We start from the raw sequence: 23818 nt of genomic DNA on the forward strand, positions 1-23818 counted from the left end.
AGGAGGAGAACAAAGAAAATAGGAAGAATCTTGATAAAATTGAATAGCCACATTCTGGAAGATTTTCCTAAGATTAGGAAAGAAGACCCCGTGTCTGGGGTCTGTAGTTGTTTATTCTACCCCATAAGATTTGGTTTGCTCCCTTGGAGTCTTTATGAATTCTTCATTCTTTCTCCCTACCCATTTCCCATTCTTACCCTCCTTACATCTAGTTAGTTGCCAAATCTCATCATGTTTCCTACTTCCTCTTTCACACCATGTTAATCATACTAGCTTAGCCCTTCAATACCTTTTACCTGGCTTCCTAATTTGTCATCTTGTGTTGATTACCCCTATCAAGCAGACTTTTCTGATTTATTCCCTTAGTTCTTAATGGATTTAGCTATGACTATTGTTTTTGCACTTGTTTGAAAGGCTCTTCTATCCCTACTTAGAAAAGAACCCCATGGATGGTAAAGTAGAGACACTATACATCATTTTTTCTTCTTTCTACACTGGTCCAAGCTGCTGTGCTAATTGCTTCAGAAGATCTGATTTCAGCTGTGTCAGTATTCTGACCATTAAGATAATGGTATAAGACAAGAGCAAGAATTTAAAGTCATAAATATTGACAAAGAAGAAAAAAAATTATCCTTCTTTGTAACTTGTTTAGAAAACTCTAGAGAACCAGCAAAGAAAGTATTCATAATTTTAATAGTTCAGTAAAGTAATAGCTGCAAAATAAACCCAAAAAATGGGTTTATAAATATTTATTTTATTTACATTTATTATTAATATTATATTATATGTAATACATAATAATTAATATATATAACAAAATCAATCAAAGCCCATACTTAAGTTCTTTTTCCCTGGTTTTGCTAACACACACACTCCTTCCCTGTGCCACCATTGCCCTTTAATATAGCATTTCCTCTGGCTGAGGCCAGAAAAATAATTATTCTTGCTTTCTGCTTTTTTAATGATGAGTTGCTCTGTTCTCAGTTAGGCTGGCCAACAGTCTTAATCCATTGTTGGGTGGTTTTTGAAATCTTTCCATCCATTGGTTAGCCTTTTAGATCTCACGGAGCTATAACTAGAAATATTTGGGCTTTGGGGCAAATTCAGTTGAAGGAGGGCTTCAGTTCTGATTAGATGCTATTATATTGGGACAACCTATTTTCCAGAGATCCAGGTTAGGCTTCCTATAGCCTAGGATCCTGCTTTCTCAAATTCCTAAGAAGAGAAACAATGGAATTATAGATTTAGAACTGAGATAGAATTTAGAGAGCAATGAATTCAATTTTCTCATTTTATAGATGAAGAAACTGAGCCAATAAATGACAGTCAGGATTTGATTAGGGACAAGAGCCATTTCCTCTTTGTGAATCTTCATGGTCCAAACAAGGAAGTGAGCCTTTATCTTAGTTCAATGAGTGCCACGCTCTTTCCACTGACTGGAGCCATGCCATTTTTTTTTTTTTTTTTTTTTTTGCCTGACAGGTGGAAGAAACTGAAATCAGAGAACCTGAAGGTCTTGCAAAGAAGTCAGAAGTAGCTCTCACCAAGTCCAATGAAAATATTTTGATAAATTCTGGCTTCTCTAGACCAGATCCGGATATCTCCCTCTAAATTAATTTCCAGAGGATTCTGGGCACTAGCTAGTGGAAATGTGGGAGGAACAGAGTGTGCTCTTTTTTTGCCCATCTTTTATGGACTGTTGCTTCCAATGGGGATTCTGAAGAAAGAGTTAATAATATGCCTTTCCCCATCTTATTCCTCCCTTTGCTTTCCCCATTTCTCCTGCAATCTTCTTCCCTCTTCTCCTGGGAACCAATGAATGTCCATAAAAGCCTTTGAGAATTGGACAAGCTTTTAGCCTTCTATCCTCACATCTCTTCTTTCCCCCTATGAGTTGTGTTTTGGGGTTTGTCCCCCAAGATAAATCATCATTATCACTATCGGAGAAGTGGCCTGGCCTTATGAAAAGAAGATTGGATTGGCGTCAGTAAACTTCTCTGGTGTCTATTGCTTGTGAGAATCTCAGAAGCCATTTAAACTCTCTGGGTCTCTCTTTCCTCATCTATAAAATGTGAGCTTTGGACTGGGTGATCTTCATTGGTCCCTCAGGTCAAATTATGTGATCCTATGACTGCCATTACTGTGATGTTCAGATTTTGTGGAGATAAACTACAATATTTTCCTCTGGAAAAATTTCCTGTAATCTCCATCTCCATTTCTATTGCAGAACTTTAAAGGAAATCTTAGGGACTCCTTTCTTTTCTAAAGACTAGAGTGAAGGAACAGTCTTATCCTAACCTCTTCTTCTCCTCTGTTTTTCCAGAGGTCATTGTATTCCTTCAACTGCTTTTGAATTTCATAATTTCTGTTGAGCTTTGGTCTTTCTGTCCAGAAAGCTTGAAAGTGCTCTATTCTGTATTCCTTGATTTCAAGTCATGAACTTCTTTACTTGCTTGACTTGACTCTACTATATGTATTGTCTCCTTCCTTTAAATGTTAGCCCCCTGAGAACAGGAACAGTCTTGTTTTTGTTTTTGTATCTGAAGCTTTTAGCACAGGACTTGGCAGGCTGTAAATATTTACTAATGAATTTTCATCCTTCCACTTATCCAGTCATGCAGTCTTCACTATTATTTCCATATTTATGATTAGTTATCTCTTTGATTTTTCTATCAACTTTATTCAGCATTTATCCCCCACTGGGGCTGATCTGACACACACACAGCTTCCGGACTTCTAGTCTGGATCAGGCATAGAGAAGGGAAGATATCAAAATAAAAAAAAAATAAATGTCTCACATCTATCCACCCACTTTTTTTTTTAAGAGCTCAAGGTAGATTTGAAAAAAAATAATGACAATCAATAAATCTGTAGATCATGTTGTCCTGGAGTAGAAAATCTCCCCCCTCCTTCTACCTCTGTTCATTTGCCATCTGACCTCAAAGTTGGAATTGGAAGAGACCAGGTCCATGAACAGACAGAGGGCAAAGAGCAAGAGCCTCTCAAAGCTGTTATTTCTCATACTATGTAGCCAAAGTGAAGAGTGACAGAGAATTGCAGAAGTTTTCTTTCCAGATGCTCTAGTGTGCATAGGGATTTTTCCTTGCTTCAGGGAGGTACTCAGGTGATGTCTCCATCTGCCTGGTGTGTTAGATGGCTCAGTTCAGATTCATATCCCATCTTGATTCCTGTGTTGTAATTGCCCACTAAATGGTCTTCTTGAGGACCGGTAGGTGCCACAGTGAATAGAGCACCAGCTCTGAAGTCAGGAGGACCTGAATTCAGATGTGACTTCAGACACTGGACACTTAACTAGTTTCAAGTCACTTTATTCTGTTTCACAAAAACAAAAATAGTCTTCTTGCTTTATCTCTCATCATTTTACCCATCCTTTACTTGATGGGCTAAAGGTAAATTCCCAAAGCACAGGTCAGACTCAGTTGCCCTTTCTTCCTCAAATAGCTTCAATGCCATCCTATTCCTTTGGAGCAAATATGAACTTCTTCACTTGGCATTTAAAGCCCTCCATACTTGGTTGTACCTTTCTACGCAGTTAATTCTACGCAGTTAATTTCATTTTTCTCTATGTTTGTTCTCTGTCACTGATGTCAAGCTCAAAAAGAAATGAGACCACTAAATTCTAGGGCATACTGACTTAAAAAACCAGAAATTAATATTACCTATATTCTATTGTATTTTTACTTACTTTGTTAAATATTTCCCAATTACATTACATGGCTGCACTGGCCATGTTGTTTACCATGTTGTTTATAAGCAGTATGCTTGACACTTCTGCTCTCTGTATTAGCCAAATTGTGCCACTGGTCTCTTCCCCACATTTGTCCTTTCATCTTACATTGCTGAATCTTTGCACAGATTTTCCTCACTTTTCATTCTCAAAATCCTCATTATCTTTCAAGACTTACTTCATGTACCATCCCTCCTCTATAAAGTCTTTCTTGGTTGACCCATTAAGTTTCCCCCTTAAGTTTTTAATATTTTATTTTTCCAAATGCATGTAGAGATAGTTTTCAACATTCATTTTGGTAAGATTTTGGCCCTCACCCTTCTTAAAGTACCTTGAAATTATTTATTTTTTGTGGATCCATGTTGTATTCCAAGTAGAGTGTAAGCTCCTTGAGAGTAGGGACTATCGTTTTTGTTGGAGTATCCTCAGTGCTTAGCACCATGTCTTACATATAATAGATGCTTAATAAAATTTTGTTAGTTTGCTTGTAATTGAATTTCTGACATAACCTTTCTTTTTGCTCTGAAAATCTTCCTGATGAGATACCAAGAGGTTGGTCAAACCTTCCAGGATCATTTTTTGTTCCCCATGGATGAAGAGGTGGTTGAATGACAAGGGCTATTTGTTCCAGGGTAGAAGAATAGACAATAACTTGCCCATCATGTATACACCAGTCCATCAGTTATTACTGAGAGTTCAGGGAAGACAGAATCTTATATTCAGAGGGAAGCAGGAATACTGTGCTTAGTTCTGGGGAACTACACTTAAGAAATGATGTTGATAATCTGGAAGTGTCCTGAAAAAGATGACTAGAATGGTGAAGGGTCACAATGTGTGGAGATTGAGGGTACTTCTTTAGGAGAAGTAAAACAAAGGGTAAGACGGCAGTATAAGAGGTGATGATAGGTGGAGATTTCTAAATTCAAGATCTTGGGAGTGATGAGGTTGAAGATATAAACACTCCAGTGTCTGGTGAGAGAAAATGATGTTGGGGATCTTGGGAATCAAGTTGGAGCTCAGCCATAGTATAGAGCTGCTGTTGCTAATAGCTAAGAGATCATTTAGTCCAATCTTTTCCTTTTTCTTTTCTTTTCTTTTTTTTTTTTTTTTTTAAGCAGATAATCTACGTGAGGTTAAGAGACTCCAAAGATCCAGTGATGAATCAGTAGCAGAATCAAAATTAAAATTCCAGTTTCTTGACACAGTCTAAGTCTCTTTCCACCATACCATGGAATACTCTGTTTATTTAATCCTGTGGTTGGTGTTTACCTATTCCAGAGGATACTATTCCAGAAATTGAGTTTCATATAAGAAGTCACATATAAGGGTCACGTATAAGAAGTTTGTATTGTCCTATACATTCAGGCAGAAGTTGTTGACCAAAAACATGATCTAGGAGTAGCTGGGTGGCTCAGTGGATAGAGTGCTGGGCCTAGAATCAGGAATTCAATTGTGACCTTATTAATGGTGTGACTCTGGGCAAGTCACTTAACCCTGTTTGCTTCAGTTTCCTTATTTGTCAAGTGAGCTGGAGAAGAAAATGGCAAGCCGCTCTGATATCTCTGCTCAGAAAACTCCAAATGGATGAAGAGTTGGACATGATTGAAATAATCGAACAACAAAAATATGATTTTTTGATTTTTTTTTGAAATTATATTTTCAGGTATTGTGTTGTTTTTGCTGTTGAGTCCAGGTAAAGGGCTCAGCACACTATGGCCCTTCTAGCTGCCTCCTGGTAAATTCATAGGGGAACGTTGGCAAGATGGCAGCGAGCTTTTAGTAGTCAGCTTTGAAGGGCCCATTTGGAAAGGAAGCTTCAGGGCAACAGGCAAAGTTGAAGCAATTCAAGGGAGCCTCATTAGCATAAACTGAAAATGTGAATAGAGAGATTGCTGCTATCTTTTAAAAAATCTTTGTTTTTTTGTGAAATTGTGAAATTGTGAAATTGCATTTGTGAAAAAGGAATTGTAAAAAAAATTTCCATAAAAGTAGAAAAATAAAAATATGATTGCACATGAAACTGCAAATCTATTGTGTATTATTTGCTATTCCTTTTAAATATATAATAAATTTATGATGTGAATTTTTTTTCTCCCCCTATCTCCCCTCTCCCTTCCCCAACCATTAGACACAAATATGTAAAATCACTCTATCCATAATTCTATTTATTAGTTCTTTCTTCTCTGGCTTCAGAAGGCTTCTTCGATTGTTCTTTGCAGTGATCTGAGTATTTATAATAGTCAAAATGACTTAGTTATTCAAAGTTGTTCTTAAAACAGTATTACTATTACTTAGAGACAACATCCTCTTAGTTCTGGTCATTTTGCTCTTCATTATTTCATGCAAAGTCTATCCATATTTTTTGAAGATTTTGAGCTCATAATTTCTTTTAGTATAGTAATATTCCATTGTGATCACATACAACAATTTGTTCACTCATTCCCTAATTGGCCCAGATTTGCTGACTCATCGCATTGTCTAAACTTTATCCCTCATCCAGGTTGTTGGGCTCTTGAGTCCTGCTGGGCTATTCCCTAGCATTGCTTGTTCTAGATTGGGCTACCAATTATTACTCTGGTTCTTCTCAACCAGGTCTCTGGGTCCTGGATGTCCCAGTCAACGCTCTAGGTCAGGACCCCTTTGCAATCCCGTGTCTAAGATTCTCTGAGGCCCAGCATGATGGACTCTGTAGGCAGAGAAGAGTTCCAAAAATCAGAGGGAAGAAATTGCTTGTTGAACATTGATCCATTTGTAACCACAGCTAGCTAGCTAAGGCATTGCTTATTTGCCATGTGCCAGGAACTGTGCAGGGATTTGTGAGTCTCTGAGACTCTACGTGGGGTTTTCTTGACAAAGTTACTAGAGTGATTGGCCATTTCCTTATCCAGTTCATTTTACAGATGAGGAAACTGAGGCAACAGGGTACAGTGATTTACTCAGGGTAAAACAGCTACTAAGTGTCTGAGGCTAGATTTGAAATCATGAAGTCTTCCTGACTCACCTATGCACTATGGCACCTCCTAGCTGCCCACATAGTGCCATAAGAGATTTTTACCTGCTGTCCATGAACTTGTTATATGTATACATCTATATCTATATCTATATCTATATCTATATCTATATCTATATCTATATCTATCTATATATATATATATATATGTAGATAGAAATAAATGCACAACTAGATCTCAACAGAATTGATTTCCTTTGTAATTCTATGCATTTTATTTTACACATTTACAAGCATTATTCAGCGAAAAGGTCCATAGACTTCACCTGATATCACAGGGGTCCAGGACACAAAGTTCTGGACCCCTGAACTCATAAAAGCCAATATCACTTGCCATTTCCTTACTGACAGTACCTTCTCAGTGGGGTCCTCACAGCAGACTTTCCTGGGAGCAGGTGAGAACAGGAGCATAAGGTAGTTTCTTGAAGGAAGGGACTAGATTATCCCATATTTGTCTTCTTATCCTGCACCTAACACAGTAATTGGCACATAGTAGGAACTTTATAAGTACTTGTTGATTTTAATAGGGCATAGGCAAATAATAATGATAATAATAATTGATGATGATCAGATGATAGTTGATAGCACTTATAGAGGCTTTAAGCACTAACATGTGTGATCTTATTTGATCCTAAGTCGGAAGGATCTATAAAGGATCTTCCTTCCAGATCCCCTGCTCATGAGCCCCGAAGTTCATTCAAGGTCAAAGTTCTTTGGTCTTTGGTCAAGCTTATTATGGGAAAAAAAAAGGATTTTGTAAACCTTAAAATAATTGTGATCTCTTATAGAGGTAGCAAGACCAAGTCTTCTACAGGTAAGAGATGGGATATACCTTCATTTGTAATAGATAATGTCTCAGTGTTGTTGCTGCTTCTGAATGTCGAGGAACAGCTAGATTTATGTCTAATGGATGGATAGGAATTTCATTTCACTTGTTCTAAAATGTTCCTGTGGAGTATAAGCCAGTGCCTACCCCCCTCCCGGCTTACATTTTTTTGGGGAAAGCTTTTCTATGGGTAAATAAATCATGCTCTCTGCTTATGGATTCCTTGGTTTAGGGGAAAATTGTGTCTGACTACTCTGGCTTACTATATTTTCTCATGATGTTCTCATTCTGCCATTAATCAATGTTATTGGCGATATTATTCAAAGGATCTCTTTCCTTACATATCCTTATCTAGTTCACGAGTTAGATTATATCTCGTTCAATGAATTGCTGTTGACAAAAGAAACCAGCACCAGATGGCTGATGATGTGGTTCACTGCCTTGAGCTCATCTCTACTGGGTTGGCAGCTGCACAGAACAATCCTTGGCAAATGTTCCAGACAAGTAGGACATGTCAGATCTTGGACTCTATTGGTACAGCCTTTGGGACCCCAGGATCAGTTATCTGCAGAGCCTGGTGAGACACTGCAGCCTAGTGGAAGAAGAAGAGAATGGTAATATAATAAATAATGACCACTCACTGACCCATTTGCATGTAATATATAAATGTGGTCAGACTGGTTGAGTCAGACAGCTTAGAGTGGGATGCTAATGGCATAATCCCCATTGGGACCAGTTAGTTCTTTCCGCCTTAGTGCTGACCAAAACCCAATTGTGTCAAGCCTTGGGTCTCATTGTCTCCCCTGAAGCAGTTTCAGTTGTGCTCAGGCTGGGGGGGGGGGGGGGAAGTGGCTCCCAGCAGAATTGCTCTTGTCTCATGTATCTGGGAAAATGAGCCTCTACAGAGAATACAGAGAGAATATACAGAGTATTTCAAAATCCAGGACATAGAACTCAGAGAGTATGAGAGTCGATGGAAGAGTATCTGTGTTTGGACAAACAGAGTGGTGAAATCTAAGATAATTTTTTTTCCTGGGATTTTTTTGGGGTCATGATCACTAAGAATCAGCACAGGCTCTTCAAAAAAAAAAAAAAAAGGTCATGACTGATTTTTTTAAAATACAGAGTTATTAGGCTGATAAAACAAGGAAATGCAAGACATAGTATATTAGGGTTTTAGCAAATGATTTGGTAAAGCTTCTCATGCTATTTTTGTGATCAAGATGAAGAGATATGGGCTGGATGATAGTAAAGTCAGGTGAATTCAGGCTTGGTTGAGTACCTGAGCTCAAAAAGCAACGAGCAGTGACTAAATGACAGTTTGTATGAAAAAACAAAAACACAAAAAACAAACTTAGGTTTATAGGTGACAACAAATCCAATGTGACCAACAGATTTTTGCTAGTGAATTCAAACTTACTGAGGGGCCAAAGGAGAGAGCTGATAGATCCATTGGACTTGAAAGTTAGTCAAAAAGCATTTATTAAGTGCTTACTTTTTCTTATGTACCACGCCAGTGCTGGGGATGCAAAGAAAGGCAGAGTCAGCCTCTGGCCAATAGGGGCTCAAATCTTAATGGAGAGAAAACATGTCAATAGCTAGGTCCAGCTAGGGTTTATATATAAAGAGTAGAGGTTATGTAACCTTGAAAGAGAAGATCCTAGTAGCTGAAGGCAGAGCTGGAGGAAAGGCCACTTATGGGCGGGGAGGTTGGAACTGAGCTTAAGGAAAGCTAAAAGGTGTGGGCGTGCAGAGAAAGCATCAGGATATGGAGGACAGTCAGGGCAAAGACAGAAGGAAGATGCAGTGTTATGTGATAGTGACAGCTAGAAGGTCAGTGTAACCAGAACGTCCGGGGTGTGGAGGAGAAAAAAGTATGAGAAGATTAGAAAATGTAGGAGAGATCCAGGTCATGAAGAGATGAGGATTTTATATTTGACTCTGGAGGTAATAGGGAGCCACTAGAGTTTATTGAGTAGGAGGATTGCATGGTTATGGAGTAATAAGTACTATAGTGCTCAGAACATTCAGGCCAGGAATCAGGAAGACTCATTTTCCTGACACTAACTAGCTGTGTGACTCTGGGCAAGTCACTTAACTTTACTTGCCTCAGTTTCCTCATCTATCAAATGAGTTGGAGAAGGAAAATCCCACATGCGGTCACAAAGAGTCAGACACAACTGAAATGACTGAACGACGACATGAATGGAGAAGGATACATGGACAAATAGACATATACACATATGAATACATATAATACACACATACACACATATGAAGGATGCGCGTATTGAAATGAAAATACTAATGAATTGGATTGTGGCATGTGACTAAGCAGTCTAGAATGACATCAAGGATATGAGTCTGGGTTCCTGTGGTTCCCTTGACAGTGAGAGGAAGTACTGAGGTTTATTTTGGGGAAAGATAACAAGGTTAGTTTTTGTCCATGTTAAGTCTGTGACAGTTAGTCTGAGAAGGACAAAAGATGGCCATGTGGGACTTGAACTCTGGATATATAGATCTGTTGGATATATAAATCTGTTATCACCTGAATAAAGATAACAATTAAATCGTTGGAAGCTAATGAGACACCTAGGTGAGACAGCATCCAGCAAAAAGAGAAGAGGGCCTGGGACAAAGGCTTGGAGGCCATCCATGATTAGCAGGTATCATAAGAATAATAATAATGGTGATGAGGATGATGGTACCAGTTAACATTTACATAGAGTTTACAATGTGCCAGGCACTGTGTTAAGTGCTTTACTAATATTATTGTCATTTGCTCTTCACAATAACCCTGGGAGGTAAATGCTATTATTATTCCCATTTTACAGATGCGGAAACTGAGGCAAAAAGGGATTTATTTACTTGTCCAGGGTCATATAGAATCATTTGAGGGTAGATTTGAATTAAATCCAGACCAGTCCATCACTGCAGAACTGTGGTTAGTTCTCAGTGTCCAGGACATTGGGATCAGGAAGGTGAATGGACACATTTTACTAAGTGACCTTTGAGGTTTCCAGATCTGAGATTCAGTAATAAAGAGCTTTCCTCATGACCACCTTGCATCTTGGCAGGAGCCTCCTCCTCATGGCCATTGTCATTATCATCATGCCATCATTGCTATGGTCACCATCTTGCTCATCACCACCGTTATTTTCCTAATTCTCACTATGACCATTGTTATCACCATCATCACCCCCCATCTTTACACGGAGCTTTAAGGTTTCCACATGTGACGGCCCCACATATTTACCTGTTGTCTTCCTCTTATTCCATGTAATGAAAACCACAGCCACGCTCACCAATAGGGTGACAACTGCCAGGATGCTCAGGACCACATGCCAAGGCCTTATCCCAGGGGGCTTTACTGGCACTGGGAGAAATGAAGGTATCAGAAAAAGGGGGTGGAAATCTTGACGTCTATGCAACGGTCAGTATAAACAGAGATAATGAAATAGGAGATTTAGAACTGGAATCCTGCTCTGGTGGGGGGGGGGGATCTTCCCTGGGGAGGAGTTAGAGAGGCTACCGCCAAAGTATGGCCTCCTGGGGAGGGCCAGGCCATTTTGGGTGGGAGACTCACCGGGGTACACAGCTGGAGTCTCTAGCTCACTGTGCTCCACCACACAGGTATAACCTGGCTCAATGTCCCTTGACTGGAGCTTGAGGGTGATTTGGAGGTAGAAGGTAGCATCGATGTTGGGCAAAATGCCGCTGGAGCTCTCCTGCCCCCACGTCACCAGCTTCTCATCCTTCTCCCAGCGAAGCATGATAGAACGGGGGTAGAAGCCTGTGGCTGTGCAGGAGAGGCTGACATTGCCATCTGGAGTGTTACGTTGGGACACAGTCACTTCTGGGGGCACTGTGGGCAGAGATCAGTACAGAGTGCATCACATCTAGCAGTAACTGAACACTGAATCTTTCTCTCATTTCTATCCCCTTTTCCCACCCTGGCCTCCTTGTTGTCTTATTTCCTTCCATATTAACTGAAATTCAGTCAAACCATGACTTCTGGACCTTTGATCCTATTGTCCTTACTCACCGATTTGCCGAGTGCTGTATCTAAAAAATCCTAAAAGACATTTTCTTACTCCCCTTAGAAGGATGTTATTTCATCCAGGGCAGAGACTGTTTTTATTTAGCATTCCTATCTCCATTTTCTTGTCCAGTACCTTGTACCTAGTAGGTGCTTAATTATTTCTTGGATTATATTGATGATAATTTGCCATCGGGAGATATCTAAATCACTAAACAGCCATGACAAGTTAAAGTAAGTTATACCAGAGTATTTGAAGCGATAATACTTGAAAAGACTCTTGACCTCATCACTGCAGGTCCCATGAACATCTCAACACCTACAGGTGGACAGGATCTCCCGGGTTCATTTAAAAATAACCAAACAAGCGTCATCAGCCAGTGACTATTTCTCTAGTGATGGCTATCTCTGCCTTTAGCTAGGCTGCTGGACAGAGACAGAGCTCATCCTTGGAGGCAGGTGGTGGTGCACTGGATAGATTCCTCATCTTCCTGAATTCAAACCTGACCTCCAACACTTAGTAGCTGGGAAATCCTGAGCAAGTCACTTAACCTCTGATTCCTTCAATTTCCTAGTCTGAAATAATAACAGCAGCTCCCTTCAGGAACAGTTTTGAAATCAAAGGAGACCCAGCATCCCAGACTGTGGCCCATCACAGATGCTACATAATGCTAATTCCTTCCTTTCTCCCTTGGGTTGACGCTGGATGCTTTCCCAGTTCATGCAACATTGATGCTAAAGCTTCACTTTTTAAATCCTGATTATGTATTTGAATAGAAAACACAGCACTGTGTTCTCCAAAAGAAAGAACAATTCTCCCGTCTCTATGGTGCTGACTTTTGCACTGTGACTCTGAGGTTCCTGGCACTCTAACCTAGAGCTCCAGACTTTGGTCTGAGCCCCAGCTTCTACACACACACCCTTGGTTTGTATCCCCTGGAGGGCAAGGGGTCTCACCATTATCCCGGATGTTTGAGTACTGGAGAATTTTCCTCATTGGCTGGATACAATAGTCCTCCAGGTAGCGCTTCATCTTCTTGGAGCAGTAGATCTTTTCTAAGAGGAGAAGGTTGGGTTTCGCCTCTGGCTTCTTGGCCACCCAGTGGCTTATCTGCTCATCCATCTGGAGGAAATCCTCCCCATCCATAGCGTACCAGATGCGGCTGCTCACATGGATGTCGTGGTCCAGGTGACAATTATGCCAAATCTGGACTGTGTGGTTCCCTGGGAGAACAAAGGGTTCCTTTGAGGACAAAGCCAGGGTGAGTAGTAGAATTAAAGTGCAGTGGGGGGGGGGCGGGAGGGAGGGAGTTTTTTGTCTTTTCATCATAGAAGGGCTTAATATAGGTGGAGTGGATTGGGAGGATGGGAACCTGAAGGAGAGTTTTGTGGGCCTTATAAAGAAAGGGATCACCTTGTAAAGATTGTTAGTGACCTATGTCAGATTGAATGTTTCTGTGTCTATAACATTCTCTCACTAATCTTCCATCTCTTCTTATTTATCTCTTTTATTCCTTATCTATTTCTCTGTTGCCTACACACACCCTTAAAATACACAAATGACATTTTCTCCATACAACAATCACTGCTAGCTATTGTCTTAGCTCTGTTCCCTTCATCCACAAACAACAAAACCTCCTCAACTAGTGGATGTTCCTCCTTCCTTCCCTCTCTCTCCTAAGCCTCTGTCCTTTGGCTTTTATCATTCAACTGAAGCCACTCTCCATCTTAATTGCCAGATTTAATGGCCTTTCTCAATCCCGTGATCTTTTGTGGTCTTTGACACTGTCAGATGACTCTCTTCTCCATGGCTTCCTCTCTAGAGGTGGGTAAGACTTCTTTCTCTTGTTTCACCCCCAACAGTCTGATGCCTCTGTCTTAGTCTCCTTTGCTTTGTCTTCCTCCAAGTTTTACCCAATAGCTTTGGCCCCTTTCTCTTCTCCCTCTACTAAGCTGGTGATTTTACCAATTTCCATAGATTCTATTGTCCTTTCTATGTAATCTGTCTCCTTCTCTCTAGTATCACCTCTCTAATTGCCTATTGGACACATTGAACTGGATGTCCCATAGCGGACATTCATTATCCAAGTGGAATTCATTATCTTTCCCCTCTAAACTCTTCTTTTTTCTTAGCTTCGTTATTATTATCAAAAGTCCCATCATCCTCTCATTCACTCAGCTCACCACCTAGAGATTATCCTCAGTTTTTTCTTATATCCATTTTACAAATTTAATCTGAAATCACCACAAGGTCTCACATAAATTCCCTTCTCTCTATTCACGCCATTGACCAATACAGACCCATCACCTTCTTCCCAGACTACAACATTAGCTCTTTGCCTCATGTCTTTAACTCAAGGGACTTCCTATTCCAGTCCTTACTTCATTCAGCTGATATTCCTAAACTTCAGATATGTTCTTACTTAGTAAACTTCAGTGGCTCCCTATTACCTTCATGATCAAATATAAAATACTCTGGTTGTAAGGTTTGTATAATTTTACTTCTCCCTATTTTCCCAGGTTTCTTACACGTTCTTTTTCCCCTCCATGTATTCTGTGATCAGTAACACTGGTGTACTTGCCTTTATGCCAGAGATGCTCTTTTTCCTCACCTCTGTCTCCCAGCTTTCTTGGCTTCCTTCTAGACTTAATTCTGATCTCAACTTTCCTTTCCCAGTACTTCCTATTCCCCATCTCCATTACCCTTCATCATTAGTACCTTTCCTCTCAGATTACTGACTCTTTTCTTTCTACAATTTCGTAGGTACCTGTTTATTCATTGTCTCCCTCATTGGAATATAAGACCTTTGAGGTTAAGAAATGTTGTTTTTTGCCTCTGTATCCCTACCTCTTAGCACGGTGCCTGCCTGCCACATAATAAGCACTTATTATATGCTTACTGCCTGCCTGCCTGCCTGTACCATATTTATTCCCATGTGTTCCTTGTTTGGAGAGGAAAGATCTCATTCACTGGTTGATTGTGTGGACAAAACTCTTCAGATTAGCCATGATGTAAACAACCCCCTTCTGCAGCCCATGAGCTTGTTAAACTATTCAGTAGAGGGAAAATCAGAAGTCATCTAGGGAGCTGTCGTCAGGTGGGATAGCTTAAGAGTTAGGGAACATTCATTCAGAGACTGGTTATTTTTTAATAGATATTTCTTCTTTTTAAAATAAACTAGCAGGAAAATATACTCATTATTTTATATATATATATATATACACACACACACATATATATATACATACATACACACATATATATGTATATCTATATATATATTCACATGGGCTATAAATCAAGCAGCAAGATTCAGTAGCCATATCAGAAGAAGGGGGGCTTTCCAGTTAGGAATAAAGGTCAGCACGTTTCTAAGCTTAGGCACAAGAAGATATTGATGATTTCTGCGGGGGTTCAGTGATTTGTTGTTCTATTGAAGGCAGAGAACCTTGCGTTTGGTCTAAGAGGTAGAGCTGGTACCCTGCGACACTGATGTTGTTTAGTGGAGATTAAGGTTTAGGGCATTCAGGTTTTCTGGCTCATGGCATTGGAGACATTGACCCCTGGACACTCACCTCAATGGTGTGACTTCATAGATTTGGAATCTTAAAGTCCAGGGTAGAAGGAAAAATAAGAATGAAAGCAATGGAGGACAGGGCAGACTTACTTTGACCCAAAGTATCATTCTGAAACCAATTCTGGAGGGCCCAAAGATACTCAATTTCACTGTATATCAACGTTTGCTGTCTGTCTTCAATGAAATCAGCTCCCAGGGCATGGGAGACCCAAGCCTCCTTGATCACCAGCTGCTGGTGCTTTTTGTCATAGAAGGCGAGCTCCACGTCATCCAGGTAGCTGACCAAGGTGAAGTCCAGGAGAGTCTTGGTTGTCCCCATTGCAGTAAAAAAGATCTCGTGCCTGTGAAGGGCTAAGTGAGAGAAAGCAAAGGAGAGAGTGAAGAGAGATTGTAATCAGACTTCATGGCTCCTCTCTAGCCTCCCACTGTCAGGAGGCTGGGGTTAGACAGGCTGGGCAGCTTTCCAGGTGAGGGGAAGCAATCTGGAAGGGGCCCTGCAGTGCCACGCCAGTTAGGGCCTCCCACACAACTGGCAGACAGCATCTCCCAATAAGGTCCACTTGTCAATGAGTTGAGTTGAAAGTTTTGCCTTGATGATGTAAAAACAGCAAAAGGAAGAGGGGCAAATGCCAGGCCTCTGTCTGTGCCAGGCCGGCGAGCCGCTGCTTTATTTAAGCAGGGAAGGAAACATAACTGTAACTCTTGCACTAAGGACCGGCCCCTCACAATTCTGTAAATACAGAAGGTTGTATAGGTCAAGGACAGAAAGCCATGGACTCACTGTGTACAGCATGGTCGCCTGCCCAGGGCTGGCGGATTTTCCTGCTGGGATTATTTTCCTCAGGAATGAGATCTTGGGGATCCAGGGGGCTCATTTGTGTGGAGTGTGTGAGCCACAGTTGCGCTAGCTTCCTAATTGGTTTATCTGCTGCTTCAATTTTCTCCCCACTCCATTTTATTCTTCACCTAGCTGACAAAGTGATTTACCTAAAGTTCAGGTGTAAGCTTGTCATCCCCTCCTCAAGAATTATAATGGCTGCCTCTTGCAGGGGGCCAGAAGGTGGAATCAGATTCTGGAAGCCGATTAAAGCTGGCACAAAAAGAAGCTTTTCTCTGTCTCAATCTCCGTCTTTCTTGTCTCTATTTCTGTCTCTGTTGGTCTCTGTCTGTCTCTGTCTCTGTCTTTCTGTGTCTCTCTGTTCCTGTCTTTTCCTGTGTGTTATTGTCTCTGTCTTTTGTTTTTGTCTGTCTCCCTCTGTATCTCACTTTTTCTCTCTGTTTTTGTCTCTCTTCCTGTTTCTCTCTCTCTGTCTCTTTGTCTCTCTTTGTTCCAGACTCTCTCTTTCTGCATCTCTCTGTCTTTGTCTCTATCTCTTTCTGTGTATCTCTCTCCCTCTCCCTACTTTGCTCTGTGTATCTGTCTCTCTCTCTCTATCTCTCTCTTTTTCATTCTCTTTATTTCTCCATATTTTTGGTCAGTCATTCCATCTGTTTCTGATTCTCTGTCTTTCTGACTCTCTCCCTGTTTCTCTTTCTCTCCACTTCTTTCTCTCTCTTTCTCTCTCTCTCTCTGTCTCCCTACTTCTTTGCAAAAACCAAAATAGTTGAAATGTTTTAGACAGGGATTTATTTCTGATAATTTCATCTTTCTGTAGGAGGAGGAACAAACTAAACCCGAGTCTGAGCAGTAACTTAGGTAACAATGAGAGGAATATGGAAAGCGGGAGCCAGTGACATCTTCGAGCTTGTAGTAGCTAAGAAGGGGAAATTTGGGCTTGATTTGACATGTGCCCCAGACTTGGAAGAAAAATTACAAAAATTCAGATAAGACAGAGGTAAAATTCCATTATTCAATACTCTGTAGGGGAAGTTATCTCCAGAGGGATGGGACACCCTTAAGAATGAAATTATAACGAAATATTCAACTTATTTCAATGAGAAAGGACAGGGAACTTTTTTTTTTGTGGTTTCATGATGTAACTCTGAGATTGAGAGAAAGAGGCCAGCAAGAGCCTCCTGGAAGCTGAGACACTAAAGCCACCCAATATCTACACAACGAGTACACTTCAGGCACAGAAGTTGCATTCTATGGACTCATTCGTGCTCAAACTTCCACGTCCTAGGACATCTTTACACTCTTAAAAATTATTATAGACCTTCCAAAGAGTCTGAATTTACATGGCCTTTACCTATTATTTGCCATATTAGAAATTATCCTATTAGACATTAAATATTTATCATATCAGAATCTATCCATATAAATATTAGAAATGAAAGCATTATAGTGTTATTATTACAATCGTTTTGACCTCAAGAAGCCGCTGAAAGTAGCTCAGAGATTCTCAGGGCTCCCTGGACCACATTTTAAGAATTATTGTACCATCGACCTTTATCTTTTTGATAACATTTTGGTATCTTTTAGAAAACATAAAAGCTCTGTTGGGATAAATAATATAGGCAAAACACCACATGATCATTATCACTACCACCATCATCATCGCCACTGCCACCATCACCGTGATCATCATCCCTAATTTCCTTCAAGTCTCACCTACTGCTGTGGCATTCCACCCACACTGCCTGATATCTCGTTTTGTGAATAGTTATGGTAAAATATCTCTCCCAGTTAGAGCAGAAACTTGATGAAGTCAGGAGGAATCATTTTGCTTTTGTTTTTGTATCTTTAACATCCGGCACAGTGCCTGTCACATACTAGGTTCTTCATCAATGCTTTTGGATTGTTTGATTGAGATTATTTTCATACTTTTTTTTTTTTTTCTGAGGCTGAGGTTAAGTGACTTGCCCAGGGTCACACAGCTAGGAAATATTAAGTGTCTGAGACCAGATTTGAACTCGGGTCCTCCTGAATTTAGGGCTGGTACTCTATCCACTGCGCCACCTAGCTGCCCCTGATTGAGATTATTTTCTGTTCAAGCTCTTTGATTCTGTCATTCTGTGATCAAAGAGAATGATTACTGTTTCCCCACACAAACTTGCTCCTTTCCTCTTGTGCCACAGTTGGAGTGCCCCCTTGCCAGCCTCAGGAACTAATGGACACAATATATTCTCTCACTTCCCCCAGTAGCTTCAGATCCAATCTTGTAATCAGACCCCCAACTCACCTGCCTCAGTTTCCCTCATGGCAAATACTCCCATAATGTACAGCCAGAATGAGAATGACTCCCTTCCTGATCTCTGACTCTTCATCCTGTGATTGCTTGACTTCCTCAAGCTCTGACCCCCAGACTCTAGACTGCCTGTGGTATCCAAATGGAGCTTCTCTCCCTGTGCCTCATCCCCACCCCTGCTGGGGCTGGTTCCGCCAAATCCTTTTCTCCCATAGGTCTCACAGGCATCTGTTTCCAGGCCGAAGCTGACCCTGCCTGGCAGACATAAGAACAGAAGTGAAATCGGGTCTGTGGTAAAGTCAGGAAATCCCATGGTGGGATCATCGGCAGACTTTGGGAGGAAGGCTCCTGGGCCAGGGACATAGTTGGCAATCTCCAAATTGTTTGAATTAAGCTGGATCCAGATAGTGGCTGGTGAGGTAGACAGAGCTCTAGCATTGGAGAGCTCCTGCTGTAAGGAAGAAGCAGAGCCTTTTCCCTATGGAACCGGGAATCTGACGGAGAGACAATCCATCCGGGAAGTACTTTTCTGATGGGAGATAAGGTTTTACCTGGTGGAGGAAGTCCACAGCCGCTGGTTTTGTACTGGTCTCCAGTATAGTTCACAAGGACTTCGATTCCTTCTAGGGAAAATGCACTTCGATGCTACCTCAAGGGCTAGGTGGCACCATAGCGCATAGAGTGCTGGCTCTGGGCTCAGGAAGACTTTTTCCTAAGTTCAAATCTGGCATCAGACACTTCTTAGTGGGGTGAGCCTGGGCAAGTCACTTATCCCAGTTTGCCTCAGTTCCTTCATCTGTAACATGAGCTGGAGTAGGAAATGGCAAACTGCTCCAGTATCTTTGCCGATAAAACACCCAACGGGGTCACAAAGAGTTGTTCAAAACTGAGTGTGACTGAGCAAGAACAGCAAACTCCTGAAATCCCACTACCTTTATTTCACTTCATCTGTACACGGGGCTAGTCACACCTTGTATGTCCTACAATCATTCCGTGCCCTGAATGAACATGTGGATGTCCCACTGTCTGACCATACTTCCCATCATTCCATTTCTACCTGTGTCTCATCTCTCCCAAGCATATCTTCTGTCCTCGTCACTCCTGGCATCCCCTCTAGCCATCAGTACGTTCTCTGTTTTGGCTTCCTTCCCAGTTTTCACTTTCTATCTTGCCATTCATCTCTTTATCCTTTGACACTTGTGAATCCATTGCCCTCTAGCTTCTACAGATGGAAATCCATCCCATGCATTGTCTTCTCTGCTTTTACTCACCTACTGCTGAGCAGGGTTATGAACAGTCCACACCCTTGCTAAGTTGCCCTTACAGCATCAAAGCATCTTTTTATTCTTCCCTAATTGATTCTGAAACTTTCTCACCCAAAAAACTGTTCCAAAACTTCTCTTTTCTCAATGTGCCACCCCCCTCTTTCCTTCTTCTTCTCCTCTCCACCAAGGAGTGAGATTAGATTTCTCTTTCTTCTTTCCTCCAGCCTCTAATGAGGCTCTTCTCTTCACCAAGAATACTTGATCCCATCCTGCCTCATCCCCCACCTTCTCCAGAAGATTGGTTCCACCATCATTCTCCCACCCCTCTCTTTTTGTCTTCAACCGCTCCATATTTCCTCTTTCCTTCTTTACATCCTTCAAACAAAACAAAATTTCCCTTCATTCTTAAAAAAAAACCCTACTATCACCTTAAGGCATTATCTAATAATTCTTTTTTCTTTTTCAATTAAACTTTTAGAAAAACAACCTGTTCTTATTATCTCCATTTTTTCTCTTCTCTTATTTGATTTTCAACTTTTTGCCATCTGACTTTCCACAATAATGGCTTTGGTAGTACAGACTGGAATGGCAATCACTTCCAAAGCTTTGGGGTTTAAGATCTGGGGCTGTTTCCCCCAGAATCTAAAGGGAGATGGTGTCCAAGATGGTTTGACTTGCCTGACACATCTTCCTCTTGTCTCTTCCACTGTTACTTCAGTTAGGCTGGACGGCCTGGTCTGTGTGTGTCATTTGGGAGGCAGCTGGGGATAGCTGGTCCCTTCTCCCTAGGGCTATCTCCCCAGATGATAACTATGAGCCATTGGCTAGAAGCAGGGACTTGTGGTCCGGGGGGCACTACCACTCTCATTGTACAATCTTGTTGAGTTTAAGACGTCTATAAAACATCTAGTTTGAGATCTAATGGGCATTTGGAGATGTGAGACTGGAGTTCAGAAAAGAAGTTAGGGCTGAAGAAATGCACTTGAGAATCATCTGCATAGAGATTATAGTTGAATCTACAGATGAGGCTACCAAGTGAAGGGGATCTAGGGCAGAGGCTCAGGATTCATTTACATTGAACATGTATGATGTGGATAAAGATCCAGCAAAGAGAGAGGTATCAATGGAAACGAGAGAACCAAGTTGTGAAAGTCTAGAGAACATCAGGGAGAGAATGGGAAGGGCAGTTTCAAAGGCTGCTTTTTGCTCCCCGCTCACACACTTACTCCCTTGGTTCAGGCCCTCATTGCCTCATACCTGGATAGCCTACTCATTGCTCTTCCTGTCTCAACCCTCCCCCTTCTCCAAGCCCCTTTCCACGTAGTGGCCAAAGTCAACTCCCAAAACATAGCCCAGCTCCTCTTCCATCCTGTGCTTCTTTCCCTCTGCATAGGTGATCACGCAACAACCATGAGAAGTGGACTTTGCCCAGATGGCTACCTAAAGAGGTTGTGAGTTCCTTGAAAGTCACAACTTTCTCTTCTTTGGAGAAGACAGCCACCTCCCAGAGGATAAGTCAATCCATGTTCCAGCTTGCCACAAGACATATATTGATCTTGATGGAGTTGTTCTAAGGCCAATTCCATGTTCACATGTAAGGAATAAGAAGACAATCTAGAACCAACCTGGAAATCCCTTTAAAGTTTATTGAACTGGCAGGGAAATAAAATACAAGTAAACAACATGCTTCTTTTTGGTTCAGTGGTTAGTTTTTTTTGATAGCAGCTTTTTGCCTTGGCTTCTGTTAAATTCTTTAGTGTGGGGTCAAAAAATATCTGGCCTACTGAACATGTCACTGTCTTGCAAGTGTGTGTGTGTGTGTGTGTGTGTGTTATTGAATTTACTAACCCTCTGACATTGTATTTCTACACCATAATCATTTTATTTACCATTCCTTATTGGAGAGCATTGAAGGAATAGCTAATTGGCTACATAAAGCATTCATTAACTACTTCGTATATGGCATATACTAATATATGTCAGAATATACAGTTATTTGTCAATATTATAATGATGTAATTACTTTAGTATATGCTGGGCATATAAATACAGAAAAACAAGATAGTCTTTACTTGTAGGGAGCTCACATTCTACAAGGAGAAGATAGAACATATGGGCTGAGGTGGAAATTCTAGTAGAGAGAGAGAGATGTAGGAGAGCATTCCCACAAAGACAAAGCTACTGCTGCAGAGATGCAACAATCCAGAGTGAATTCCCATCCTCCCCAGATTCCCATCCCTGATTTACTTGCTGATCATTTTTCCCTAAGGAAGCCCCCTAAGAAGAATTTTTGGGTCATGGCCCCGGCTTTAAGTCAGTCGTTTTCCTGTGGTTCAGTTGTGCAAGAAGAGGAAGAAAGGTGTGTTTGTGAAGAGAGAAGAAGTAGAAAAATGGAGTTCACAATGGAACTGGAAGTTCCATTAATCAGGAGGGCAAACTATGGGGCAATGTCATTCCAAGGTTGGGCAAGGCTTCTGTCTAGGAGGTGAGTGACTGGAGATCCCAAAGAGATCACAATCCAGGTTAAGAACTTTCCAATCAGGGACAACATATTTCTATTTGTATCCCTATTGCACAGTGGTTTAGCAATTGCTTGTGTATTTTCACTGATTGATTGGAGGGACCTTGGCTTATAGATAACCCCTGGTCCAACTCTCTTGCTGGAGAGTTGCATTATTCTATCACAATTCTCCTTGCCAATTCAACCATGATTCTCCTTACTCTTGCACTTTGTGGGACCCCAAAAGAAACAATATCTTTTATTCTTATTAAATTGCTAGGGTTGTGTGTGCACGTGTGAGTGCACAAGTACATATGTGAATGTGCATGTATGGATGGATGTAAGTATGTGGCTGTAGGATTGCATGTGCTTGATGTGCACGTGCAATAGCGATTATGCATTGTATACATCCTGGCTCCTTCGCAAGCTAAGAGATTTATGACATCTTCGTGATGTCTTTATATCACCTTAGAACCTGAAGGACTTGCCCTATGCTTTGGGAGCATAATTGTGTAAAACTTGAGTTTTAAAGGAAAACAATGAAAATATACAACAAATGCACGGGGACCTTTTTTCAATGATAGGATGGATAAAACCATTGAGGCATCCAGTAGGACCTCAGCTGCTCCACAAACTTGTAGGCTTTATGCCTCTCATTTTGTTCTCTACTGCACATAGCAGATTCATGGTTGCCGGTGCAAAAGGAAAAACAAGGTTATTAATCATGGGGATGGGCAAAAGTTCAAAAGATGTTGAGAACTAACTATATATATTTTGATATTTTCTCACAAACTATTAAAATTGAAACATAATATTTAATATTTATGTAGCTCTTATGTACCATGTGCCAGGAAATGTGCTAAGCATTTTATGATTATTTCATTTGATTCTCACAATAACCCTGGGAAATTGGTGCTATTATTATCATCCCTCCTGGGAGGTAGGTGCAATGTTATGCCCAGTTTACAGATAAGGAAACTGAGGCAACCACAGTTTAATGCCTTGTCCAAGGTCATCCAACTGGGAAGTGTCTTAGGTTGGAAATGAATTTAAGTCTTCCCAACCCTAGGCTCAGCACGCCATCCATTGCCTCCCCTCCCTCCCCACCAGTTGTCACCGAAGCACATAACCTCATTTCTATTACTAATCAATTAAGCTGTCACTCCAGTTTTTTTCTATAAGCTTTTAATTATCTCTAAAAATAATACTTCATGTTTTAGGCTTAAGTAAACAATAAAGTTCCCATCTGTATGTTTTATTAAAGTTACACACAATAAAAATAGATAAACAATTATATAATAGTTTAGAAAGATCATAATCAAATTCACACCTAACATTGTTACTGTTGCCTACTCAGTTCTAGAAATACAGTGTCACCACTAAGCTCTATCGCTGTTGATTCATTTCAGTTCTCTCCAACTACTCATGATCCCATTTCTTGGCAAAGATAAAGGAATGGTTTGCCGTTTCCTTCTCTAGTTCATTTTCCAGTTGAGGAAATTGAGGCAAATGGGGCTAAGTGACAAGTCCAGGATCACACAACTAATATGTGTGGGAGGCTGTATTTGAATTCAGGTTCTTCCTGACTCCACTCCTGGCTCTCTATTCCCTATCCCACCTACTTACCAGCTGCCTACTTTTAGGATGGCCATTAAAAACTCTTCTGAAGAATAATGCTCAAAATGTTTCTTTACAGGATGAGTTAATTTGGTCTGATTTTTTTG

At 40.8% G+C, this 23818-nt stretch overlaps 1 protein-coding gene across 6 annotated transcripts in view; it reads left to right on the forward strand.

Annotated features, from left to right (window-relative positions):
* The window catches only part of SIGLEC1 (sialic acid binding Ig like lectin 1), a 66017-nt gene extending 44739 nt beyond the window's left edge, over nucleotides 1-21278 (forward strand). For 2 of the 6 annotated variants that reach the window (XM_074285513.1, XM_074285516.1), the window contains one exon: nucleotides 4867-5756. In XM_074285513.1, the coding sequence (XP_074141614.1) occupies nucleotides 4867-4917 (51 nt within the window). In that variant the 3' untranslated portion in view covers nucleotides 4918-5756. Of the gene's footprint in view, nucleotides 1-1482; nucleotides 4234-4863; nucleotides 5757-20987 lie in introns of those variants that run through there. The other 4 variants (XM_074285511.1, XM_074285515.1, XM_074285514.1 and 1 more) reach the window with 3 other exon arrangements.
* Nucleotides 21279-23818: the final 2540 nt, after the last annotated feature.

The sequence above is a fragment of the Sminthopsis crassicaudata genome, chromosome 2 (genome assembly GCF_048593235.1).
Source record: "Sminthopsis crassicaudata isolate SCR6 chromosome 2, ASM4859323v1, whole genome shotgun sequence".
In the NCBI taxonomy this organism is placed as follows: domain Eukaryota; kingdom Metazoa; phylum Chordata; class Mammalia; order Dasyuromorphia; family Dasyuridae; genus Sminthopsis; species Sminthopsis crassicaudata.